Below are 12,265 nucleotides of genomic sequence, written 5' to 3' on the forward strand. Positions count from 1 at the left end.
AATTGTATTGTAGTATTTTGTATATTATATGATGATGTACAAACCCCGTTTCCATATGAGTTGGGAAATTGTGTTAGATGTAAATATAAACGGAATACAATGATTTGCAAATCATTTTCAACCCATATTCAGTTGCTACAAAGACAACATATTTGATGTTCAAACTGATAAACATTTTTTTTTTTGCAAATAATCATTAACTTTAGAATTTGATGCCAGCAACACGTGACAAAGAAGTTGGGAAAGGTGGCAATAAATACTGATAAAGTTTAGGAATGCTCATCAAACACTTATTTGGAACATCCCACAGGTGAACAGGCAAATTGGGAACAGGTGGGTGCCATGATTGGGTATAAAAGTAGATTCCATGAAATGCTTAGTCATTCACAAACAAGGATGGGGCGAGGGTCACCACTTTGTCAACAAATGCATGAGCAAATTGTTGAACAGTTTAACAAAAACCTTACTCAACCAGCTATTGCAAGGAATTTAGGGATTTCACCATCTACGGTCCATAATATCATCAAAGGGTTCAGAGAATCTGGAGAAATCACTGCACGTAAGCAGCTAAGCCCGTGACCTTCGATCCCTCAGGCTGTACTGCATCAACAAGCGACATCAGTGTGTAAAGGATATCACCACATGGGCTCAGGAACACTTCAGAAACCCACTGTCAGTAACTACAGTTGGTCGCTACATCTGTAAGTGCAAGTTAAAACTCTCCTACGCAAGGCGAAAACCGTTTATCAACAACACCCAGAAACATTGTAGGCTTCGCTGGGCCTGAGCTCATCTAAGATGGACTGATACAAAGTGGAAAAGTGTTCTGTGGTCTGACGAGTCCACATTTCAAATTGTTTTTGGAAACTGTGGACGTCGTGTCCTTCGGACCAAAGAGGAAAATAACCATCCGGATTGTTATAGGCGTAAAGTTGAAAAGCCAGCATCTGTGATGGTATGGGGGTGTATTAGTGCCCAAGGCATGGGTAACTTACACATCTGTGAAGGCGCCATTAATGCTGAAAGGTACATACAGGTTTTGGAGCAACATATGTTGCCATCCAAGCAACGTTACCATGGACGCCCCTGCTTATTTCAGCAAGACAATGCCAAGCTACGTGTTACATCAACGTGGCTTCATAGTAAAAGAGTGCGGGTACTAGACTGGCCTGCTTGTAGTCCAGACCTGTCTCCCATTGAAAATGTGTGGCTCATTATGAAGCCTAAAATACCACAACGGAGACCCCCGGACTGTTGAACAACATAAACTGTACATGAAGCAAGAATGGGAAAGAATTCCACCTGAGAAGCTTAAAAATGTGTCTCCTCAGTTCCCAAACGTTTACTGAGTGTTGTTAAAAGGAAAGGCCATGTAACACAGTGGTGAACATGCCCTTTCCCAACTACTTTGGCACGTGTTGCAGCCATGAAATTCTAAGTTAATTATTATTTGCAAAAAAAAAAAAAAAGTTTATTAGTTTGAACATCAAATATCTTGTCTTTGTAGTGCATTCAATTGAATATGGGGTGAAAATGATTTGCAAATCATTGTATTCCGTTTATATTTACATCTAACACAATTTCCCAACTCATATGGAAACGGGGTTTGTATGTTTTAACAGTGGATCCCTATCCATAAGCTGCTAACTGCAGAACTGACTCTGATATTAACAAAAAAAACAATAATGTAATACAAATTTATGTCTTTAAATAAATAAATAAACATATCCAACTGAAACAAAACCCTCCAAAAATGCAAAAAGATCCTGAAATACAGAAGAAAGAGGTACGATGACATTACACGTTGTGGCGCGGTTGGGCGCATGGCCGTGCCAGCAACCTGAGGGTTCCTGGTTCAATCCCCGGCCTCTACCACCCTAGTCACGTCCGTTGTGTCTTTGAGCAAGACACTTCACACTTGCTCCTGATGGGTCGTGGTTAGCACCTTGCATGGCAGCTACCGCCATCAGTGGGTGAATGTGGAAATAGTGTCAAAGCGCTTTGAGTCCCTTGAAGGTAGAAAAGCGCTATACAAGTACCGTATTTTTCGGAGTATAAGTCGCTCCGGAGTATAAGTCGCACCGGCCGAAAATGCATAATAAAGAAGGAAAAAAACATATAAGTCGCATTTTTGGGGGAAATGTATTTGATAAAAACCAACACCAAGAATAGACATTTGAAAGGCAATTTAAAATAAATAAAGAATAGTGAACAACAGGCTGAATAAGTGTACGTTATATGAGGCATAAATAACCAACTGAGAACGTGTCTGGTATGTTAACGTAACATATTATGGTAAGAGTCATTCAAATAACTATAACATATAGAACATGCTATACATTTACCAAACAATCTGTCACTCCTAATCGCTAAATCCCATGAAATCTTATACGTCTAGTCTCTTACGTGAATGAACTAAATAATATTATTTGATATTTTACGGTAATGTGTTAATAATTTCACACATAAGTCGCTCCTGAGTATAAGTCGCATCCCCGGCCAAACTATGAAAAAAACTGCGACTTATAGTCCGAAAAATACGGTATAACCCATTTACCATTTACAGCATATCAGTATAGCTGAACCTCAATTTGGTCATATGCTCTGGTTTGAAGCTGTCATCATCAGATTCATTTTGATTGATCAAAAAAAAAAAAGGCAGTTTAGGTCACATTTTTAACTGCTCAAAGGGGAACTATGATACATATTGGCTTTACTGATGTATTTAAATGTTGTTACAATGTGGGATACTCAAGTTAAACAATGCCAAAGCGTCATGTCATAATGTTCACGCATTTCGTCACGAGCTTGCGCGCAGTTTTGGATGCCTCTGGTTGCAGGGTTTTGCAGTCTGGCTGCGTCGTGACATCACAGCGGAGTATAGACGTACTTATTTAGACATTTAGTAAAGCTTTTGTGATGATCCGTCGCTCGGATCATGTTTTGTTCTATTAGTTTTACTACCTCAGTTCTGTTTTCAGCACCCCTGGGTTTGTGTATGGGTTATCATGGGTGCTGATTAGTTTCACCGGCCTCTGATTAGTGTTCGGGACGCTTTCACCTGCTCCTGGGCACTAATCAGAGAGCTACATATTCCTGTTTTTCGCCACACACTGTCTGGCTGTCTTATTTGCTTCCATGCAGCTCTGGATTCCTGAGCTACACTTAGCCATTTGTTTTCTTGTTAGCTATTCCATTAGCTCCCCGTGCTATCGGCACGCTGTATTTTTGTATTTCGAACGATTTATGGACAATAAATAATTTTCTTACCTGCACCCTGCATCCGGAGTTCCGTCTGCATCTTGGGGGAACGACCCACGCATAAACATGCGACCGCATCGTAACAGCTTCCAGTCAAAGCTTCAGGCTTTAGGGACACATGGAAAAATGTAGGTTAAAGTATTATGTTTATCTGCGCATAATAGGTGCGACATGCAGAGAAATCAATGCTTTTATTAGCAGCTTTTTTTATGCAGGTCGAAATGATCGATGGAAGAGTGCGCAAGTGTTCTTAATGTTGTGACCGGGTGAATCTATATGTTAATTTTCGACTGTATTCGGAAAAAATTGCAAGATATACTGTATATCTAAAGTGTACATTAAGCTCTTTCAGAGGGGGTGGGTCGTGGTTTCATTTACAATTTGGGAATCGAACAGCTTGCAGACAGACTTAAAAAAAAAAAAGGTTATTAAAGTGACTTTGGAGCAACATTTATGCAAAATCTACACCAACGTGTATTAAATACATATTATTTAGACCACAAGGAAGTGTTTTTAAATGTAGATTTCAAATCATCATAGGTACCCTGTAATACAAAGTCTTAAAAACTTGATAGTCACGGTGACAAAGACTTACTGGTAACAGAATTGGTGTTGTTTTCAAACATCACCTTTTAACATTCTTGTCATGCAAGCGTAAAAAGAAGTTAACCACTGTAAAATGTAAAAACATTAGCGCACCCAGCATTTACGCTAATGTTGACAATGCAGCCCTACTGTCTATCAGTGCGAGTCAGCTCACCACACACAGGTGTTGCAAAAAAATCCAAAGAAAAAGCAAAACAGACCTCCTTTTTGTATCTTTAGAAGCTTTTTTGCACCAATTCCGCCGTCAAATTCCAGGCTGTACAACCTCAGGGGTGTTTAGAGTAATCTGACCAGACGTAGTGCTTTAGGCAATGCCATTTTTGTTTGTCTTTCTTTAACGCAGTGTTTCTCAAACAGTGGGTCAGGACACCCTGGGGTGTCGTGGTGAGGTGTCAACAACGAGCTCCCTGTTCTAACCAGTAGTAAGTACACAGAAACATGTGTACAGAGTGAACCGAGGCGGAGAGATGGAAAAGTTTGTGAGAGGAATGGAAAGAAAAAAGGAAGAGTCAAAATAAGTGACAATAAACAGAATAAATAAAAAAAAACAGACTAAGCATAGCCTTTAGATTCACTGTAACTACAGTAGGAAATGAGCAAAGAGCGGTGTGTGTTTCAAAAACAATTCTGGACAAGTTTCATACCGTATTTTCTGGACTATAAGCCGTACTGGTATATAAGCCCCACCCACTTAATTTTAGAAAAAAATTATAAAATTCATATACTAGCCGCACCGGACTATAAGCCACAGATATACACTGGTATGTTGTGAAATTAGATATTTAGAAAGATTTTGTACCTTAATTGTTTCCAAACAGTGCCGCAACACGGCAGTAAAACGACTGATCAAACAAAACAGAAAAGTCGTTGATGTCCTTATTCATCCTTCATAAGACGAATAAGATTTTCTCCTTTTTTAATAAGGTTCAAATGTTTATCAGGATTCTTAGTCCTTGTACTTTTTAAACACTTTGAATTTGAACAGTTTCTTAAAGTGGATCATTTTAGTACCATTTCAGTATCAGTTTTCGGACTATAAAGCGCACTTAAAATCCTTTCATTTTGTCCAAAATCGACAGTGCGCCTAATGCACAGATTAAATCTGATTGTGTTTACCAGTCTCGAAACAATTTTATTTGGTACATGGTGTAATGATAAGTGTGACCAGTAGATGGCACATAAGAGATACGTGCATTGCAGGTTGACCCCTGTTCAATAAATGACTGTAGCTAGTACCCATAAGCAAGCAACACCAAAACTTTGATGTTTCATTGAAATTATAGAACATTACACACGGCGCTCAAAAATCTGTCAAAATGTTTTAGTATGACTTTGGTAAACTAGGAAGCAGCACCGCTTGATAGAACGTGTAGCATTACGTGTGTGTACAGTATAAGGACCCCAAAATTGCACATATTAGGAGACATTTTTCTTCACAACATTATGTACAACCAACTTTTCTTACCTATTGGTACCTGCTGATGTGTATTTGGAATCTGCATAAGTCCCGAAAATGTGTGCGTGTCCGCCATTGTAGTCTGTGTCGTAGTCAATAAGCTCCTTTTTTTCCTCTATCCCAGGGGTAGGGAACCTATGGCTCTAGAGCCAGATGTGGCTCTTTTGATGACTGCATCTGGCTCTCAGATAAATCTTAGCTGACATTACTTAACAGGATAAGTACTGAATAATTCCGCTGGTAATCACAGTGTTAAAAATAACGTTCAAAATATAAAACATTCTCATGCATTTTAATCCATCCATCCGTTTTCTACCGTATTTGTTTAAGAAGTCGCATTAATGGGAAGAAGTATTTTATTTATTATTGGTTAGCTTCAGAATAACAATGTTATTAAAAAGAATGAGATACTTATACTCTAAAAATGTTGGTCTTACTTAAAAATGCACGCATTTAGTTGTATTCATCCATCCATCCATTTTCTACCGCTTATTCCCTTCGGGGTCGCGGGGGGCGCTGGAGCCTATCAAAGGTTCCCGACCCCTGCTCTATCCCCTAGTTGTGGGGCATTCATCTTCCGCTGTTGCCATTTTGAATACAAAGTAGCGTACGGTTTAACTTCTAACTTAGATCTCTCAGTAGACTCGCTATGGAAGTACTAAACACTACAACACAGATGACGTAGAAAAGAAGCTGTCAAAGTGGAGGCACGTAAATAAGACAGCCTACAAAATGGCACATCGTCAAGAGACGGTCAGATAGTGGCTTGAAGAAGAACCACCATTACATGTTATGTAGACCACAAGCAAGTGTTTTAAATGTAGAAAAAAAATCACAATATGACCTAGAGATGTTAAAAGATGTTAAAATTTAATATCGGAAATTATCGGTATCGTTTTTTTTATTATCGGTATCGTTTATTTATTTATTTTTTTTTTTTATTATTAAATCAACATAAAAAACACAAGATACACTTACAATTAGTGCACCAACCCAGAAAACCTTCTTCCCCCTCATTCACACAAAAGGGTTGTTTCTTTCTGTTATTAATATTCTGGTTCCTACATTATATACCAATATATATCAATACAGTCTGCAAAGGATACAGTCCGTAAGCACACATGATTGTGCGTGCTGCTGGTCCACTAATAGTACTAACCTTTAACAGTTAATTTGACTAATTTTCATTAATTACTAGTTTCAATGTAACTGTTTTTATAGTGTTTTACTTTCTTTTGTATTCAAGAAAATGTTTTTTATTTATTCATCTTATTTTATTTGATTAATTTTAAAAAAAAGTACCTTATCTTCACCATACCTGGTTGTCCAAATTAGGCATAATAATGTGTTAATTCCACGACTGTATATATCGGTTGATATCGGTATCGGTTGATATCGGTATCGGTAAATAAAGAGTTGGACAATATCGGAATATCAAATATTGGCAATAAGCCATTATCGGACATCCCTAATATGACCCCTTTAATGCGCCTTACAACCCGGTGCACCTTTTGTACGAAAATAGACCTGAATAGACCGGCTCATCAGCAGTGCCCCTTATAATCCGGTGCGCCTTATAGTCCGAAAAATACGCTAGTTTTAGACACAAAAAAAGAATACATATTCATTTATTCACACTACTAGCCGCATGGTCCACCCTGAAGTGGTCTCTTGTCACAAAACTCGAGTCTTGGCAGTGACCAGGTCCCAGACGGCAATACAGAATACACCTTGTCTTGTATTTCCGTTTCCCTTGGATCCTTTTCAATAGCAGGAGCAGTGAAAGGGACTGTATCCACTTTCATGGGAACTCCTGCTCTAAGAGCCACTAAAACGATACACAGAACCCTGGAAATGGTCTGGAGAACGGTTTTGATAGGCCATATTAAATTGTTTGTGAAACATTTTTAGGCATATCCTAATGCCATTTTACACAATTAAAAGTTGGGCGTATAAGACCCAAACAAGGGTGTTTCTTAACCTCTGACATCAGTGTATTTGATAGCAGTCAATGGTGTGGTTGCGAGTTTGTGGTCAAATTGTGTGGTGTGTGTGTGTGCTTGCATAGTTGTGTGAATGAGTGTGAGTGTCCTTGTTTATTAATGTGCACCACTCCCAACCTGAACAGATGGAATGCCTGAGCACGGCGGAGTATTACATCAGGGCCACGATTAGTTCCGTAACCGGAGACGGAGCCCTGAAACCTTCCTCTTCCTCTCATCCCGCCAGAAGGAGGAAGCTGCGTGTGGCATCGATTAGGCGGCGAGCAGGCATTTCTCTTGCCTGGAGTGAAGCACATAGCAGCCGCAGACTGATTAGGTAGCAAAGCCATAAAAAAAGAACGCAGTGAGCCTGACTGGCATATTAAGTGAGGCCTGTGGCGCTCCAGTCACAATAATTACAGCACCGTGCAATATTGCAGGAGGTTTTTTTTTCTGCCCCAAAATGCTCTTTTCTGACGGATCAGCATGTTAGCAGCGCCCTGCATGGGCGAGAAGACTTTTAATACTTGGAAATGTTTTAGGTACTGTCTATACACAAACACAGCAAGCACAGCCAAAGTCGTGACAACACTTGTTAAATGTCAGACTAAACTTCAGGATTTTTTTTTAATTACACTGAAACTGTTCTTCCAGCCCCAGCACCTAATATGATATGGTCCTGCTGTGCTGTTTTATATGAATAGACAAAATACACAAACACAAAAAAATCATGCAAGGACATCCGCCATGATTTATTTTTTACTTTTAGTGGAATCTATTCATTTTCGTCATGTAATTCAAGCCCCCAGAATCAAATATGGTATGACCCCATCATCCTAGTTATTCTTAGTAAACCAAGAAATAGCCTGCGTACAAACAAACAAACAGCTAGATAACAAATAGGTGGATAAAAAACAATCATGAACACAGCAAATCAAATGTACTACAGTCTAGTCCAGTGATTATCAACCACTGTGCCGCGGCACACTAGTGTGCCGTGAGATACAGTCTGGTGTGATGTGGGAGATTATCTAATGTCACCTATTTGGGGTAAAAAAAAAAATTTTGCAAACCAGTAATTATAGTCTGCAAATGATGTGTTGTTGTTGAGTGTCGGTGCTGTCTAGAGCTCAGCAAAGTAACCGTGTAATACTCTTCCATATCAGTAGGTGGCAGCAGGTAGCTAATTGCTTTGTAGATGTCGGAAACAGCGGAAGGCAGCGCGCAGGTAATAAGGTTTCTAATGCTTAAACCAAAAATAAACAAATGGTGAATGCCCCTAAGAAAGGGCATTGAAGCTTAGGGAAGGCTATGCAGAACGAGACTAAAACTGAACTGGCTACAAAGTAAACAAAAACAGAATGCTGGACGACAGCAAAGACTTACTGTGGAGCAAAGATGGCGTCCGCAATGTACATCCGAACATGACATGACAATCAACAATGTCCACGCAAAGAAGGATAAAAACAACTGAAATATTCTTGATTGCTAAAACAAAGTAAATGCGGGAAATATCGCTCAAAAGAAGACATGAAACTGCTACAGGAAAATACCAAAAAAAGAGAAAAAGCCACCAAAATAGGAGCGCAAGACAAGAACTAAAACACTACACACAGGAAAACAGAAAAAAAACTCCAAATATGTCAGGGGGTGATGTGACACGTGGTGACAGTACACCTACTTTGAGACAAGAGCTATATTGATGCATGCTTGGTTATGGTTTAAATTCATATCCAACAATTGCGACAATGTTTTGTTGTTTAATGATTTCTGCTGGTGGTGTGCCTCCGCATTTTGTCAACACAAAGAATGTGCCTTGGCTCAAAAAAGGTTGAAAATCACTGGTCTAGTCGTCTTAAGGTATTTATTCTCCATGAACCAGAAACAAACGGACAGACAAACACATACTGGACAGTAATTTCTTGTTTATTGTTGGTAAATTAATTTCCTAAAAGTAGGCATTATTATTTATAAATTAAATGTTTTTAGAGTTAACGCATAAAAACCCCTGTTCACGATGTTGGAAATATGTTTTTTTTTTAACCCTATGAGAGCCCTCTGGACATGAACAAACAACCACATAGTCACCTTTAAACTCTTGTAATCGAATAAAGTAATGCTGCTTGAGGCTGAGCCAATCAGTGGCCACCATACCGAACAGCGTGCTCTGGTTGGTATTAAGTTTGGTTAGAAGATGTTATTCTCTCTTTTGGTCTGAGTCGAAGTGGAACCACACCAGCGACATGCAGTCAGGAGAGGCAGGTGAGGCGTGGCCTCACGTGCCATCATGGAAAGAAAAAAATGTAAAAAAAAAGTGTTATATGTATCCAGGGATTATATTATAAAGTTATTTTCCATTTAACTTCACCAGTTTTAGATTATTTTTATTCAAAATCCCTGAATTTTTACATTTGCCGTTCAAATACTGAGAAGAAACTTGCGGTGATCAGCAGCCAGTTGAGGCACATCACTGAGTTGAGCCTCACCATGGATTGCGCAATGACTCGGCTAACTGCTGGCCTGCTGTGCAGTGAGACCGTATTGCTATATGAATTATATTACACATTTCCATAGTTTAGTTAGCTGAGGTATATAATGTACAATGTGTTTTGTCAACAACTGTATGTGTGTAACGTATTTCTCGTGCTGAGCAATCATAAAACTGCTGCAAAGATGCACTGTGTGAGGCTCGCAGTAATCCCGCCTCCTGGTGGTAGAGGGCGGTAGTGATCCCAGGGAGCATTTCTGCGACTACTTGGCTGCAGAAGAAGTGACAACAAGCAGCAACAGTTAGCAGCGATCGTTTATTTTTTCCTCTCGCCTGGACTATTAACATGGAGGATTACATATCTAAAATAAAACAGTTTTCTAAACTGGACTTTCAATCGAAGCAGGAGGTAATACTTAAAGGAAGATCTCCATCGAGACAGAGAGACTTTTAAAACTGAAGAAAGATAAGGAAGACTTCCATAAACAAGTTATCGATGCTTTTGTTCAGAAGGAGCTGCGCATGGACTTCATTTATAAGTAAAGGTAAGACCATAATAAGGTTTTTTTTTATTAAATGTGCTTTTTTGTGTGCTACAGTTTGTATGTGTAAAGTTAAAGTTAAGTTAAAGTACCAATGCTTGTCACACACACACTAGGTGTGGTGGAATTTGTCCTCTGCATTTGACCCATCCCCTTGATCACCCCCTGGGAGGTGAGGGGAGCAGTGGGCAGCAGCGGCGCCGCGCCCAGGAATTATTTTTGGTGATTTAACCCCCAATTCCAACCCTTGATGCTGAGTACCAAGCAGGGAAGAATGCTGGTATGAGCTTTTAAACATAACCCGTTAACTGCTGCCAATCAAATGGTGAATAAGATACTCTTTAGGGTTCATATGTTTGTAAATCTGACTGTGATGAAGTCAGTGCCTCACCAGTCATCAACCTCACCGCACGTCACTGAACCACACACACACCACCAAATATGGACAAACAAACCAAAATATGGCACTTCCTAAATGTAATTAAATGTCTTTAATTTTTTTCCCTTTTGAAGCTGTTATACCTCCCGTTTTACCCGGGTAACTCCTGTCATTTGCCCTTATTTCCTGGTGACTTCCCACCATATATCGTTCCCGCATTATCTACATTTTATGGAAAAAAGAAAATCACCTTTGGCACTGTGGGCAGTCCAAGCACAGCTTCCAGTCCACTTGGCCTCGACAACGCTAGTGGGAAAATTACAGGGAAATGTTATATATTTCCAAATGACACCCCACCCCTCTAAAAAAAAAACAACAAAAAAAAAACACAAAAAATATTAAATACGGTACGGTGCCATGCGGTCTTACATCGTCCCAGTAAAACAAGAAGTGGTCTGCACAACAACGCAAATATGACACTCTGGGGGGATTTGTGCTTTGCTAAATGGCATAGAACGGTGGTATCCAACATTTTTGGGGGGGCCACATTTTCAGAAATCTAAGGACCGTAAGGCCACACTTCTTCCTTCACTATTGGTCTCTTTTGTATATTACGGAGAACCAGCGTAGACATTTGATTTAGGTCTACCAGTATTTATTTTGTCTGAGTGACAGGAGCTGCCTGCTGTTTTTATGGACCTTCTGCAAAAAATGTGAGTCTCTCACAAGATTTTTGAACCAAACTCATAGGTCACTATTTGAATAGCCCAAAAGATCAAAAAGAGAGGACCTAATATGGAACCTTGAGGAACATCACTAGTATAACTATAAAGTTGAACAAATGACTCCTGACTGCTTCTGATGCAAGCAAGCTACAGCAACACCTTGATTACATAAATCACATTACGAAAAAATTGTAACTGCCAAAAATGGAGAGGACCTAAACTGGTGCCCTGAGGAATGCCTGAGTTACGTAAATCACAAGTTTGGATTTGGTTCTATGTTTGCTGGAAAGGTAGTAAGGTTAAAATGTCAATTTAAGGATTTGCCAATATGTTTACAGTATTCCAATGTCCTCTATACAATGGGACCATTCTACTATTGTTAGAAATTTGCTGCAAAAATATCTGAACTAAATTTGGGGGGCCGATATGAAGTCATTCCCTGGCCGCATGTGGCCCCTGGGCCACCAGTTGAATAGCAGTTGCATAAATCATGTTCTGGTCACAAATAATATCTAACACGTCTTCCGCAGAAAAAATGTCACCGCATGACTTGTCCACCCCCGCCTCACCAGCGCTAGATCCAGAGGAGGTCCGTTTAAGAAAGATGAAGCGCAGGTCAAAGGTCATTCAAGAGCTGATGCAGACTGAAAAAGACTACCTCACTGACATGGAGCTGTGCATTCGGGAGGTGGTGCAGCCTCTAAGAAACCTGCAGGTCGTGTCTTGTAGATTGCACAGTACAGTTGCACCTATGCAACAACAACAAAAAACACATTTTACAATGAAAACCTTAATCAAAACTAATGTTATTGTTTCTTATTTTGTG

The 12,265-nt window shown here is 39.6% G+C and overlaps 1 protein-coding gene and 1 long non-coding RNA gene across 3 annotated transcripts in view; one reads left to right on the forward strand and one right to left on the reverse strand.

The window, feature by feature from the left end:
- The window catches only part of arhgef38 (Rho guanine nucleotide exchange factor (GEF) 38), a 21,475-nt gene that overhangs the window by 1,419 nt on the left and 7,791 nt on the right, over positions 1–12,265 (forward strand). For both annotated transcript variants that reach the window (XM_061983879.1, XM_061983880.1), the window contains exon 2: positions 11,970–12,154. In XM_061983879.1, coding sequence (XP_061839863.1) covers positions 11,970–12,154 — 185 coding nt within the window. The remainder of the gene's footprint in view (positions 1–11,969; positions 12,155–12,265) is intronic.
- LOC133621656 (uncharacterized) overlaps positions 3,314–12,265 on the reverse strand; it is a 9,125-nt gene continuing 173 nt past the window's right edge. Inside the window, exons 2-4 of the long non-coding RNA XR_009817683.1 lie at positions 12,098–12,188; positions 10,965–11,020; positions 3,314–3,367 (exon numbers count right to left, since the gene is read on the reverse strand). This is a non-coding gene — a long non-coding RNA (uncharacterized lncRNA). The remainder of the gene's footprint in view (positions 3,368–10,964; positions 11,021–12,097; positions 12,189–12,265) is intronic.

This window comes from Nerophis lumbriciformis, linkage group LG25 (genome assembly GCF_033978685.3).
Source record: "Nerophis lumbriciformis linkage group LG25, RoL_Nlum_v2.1, whole genome shotgun sequence".
Taxonomy (NCBI): domain Eukaryota; kingdom Metazoa; phylum Chordata; class Actinopteri; order Syngnathiformes; family Syngnathidae; genus Nerophis; species Nerophis lumbriciformis.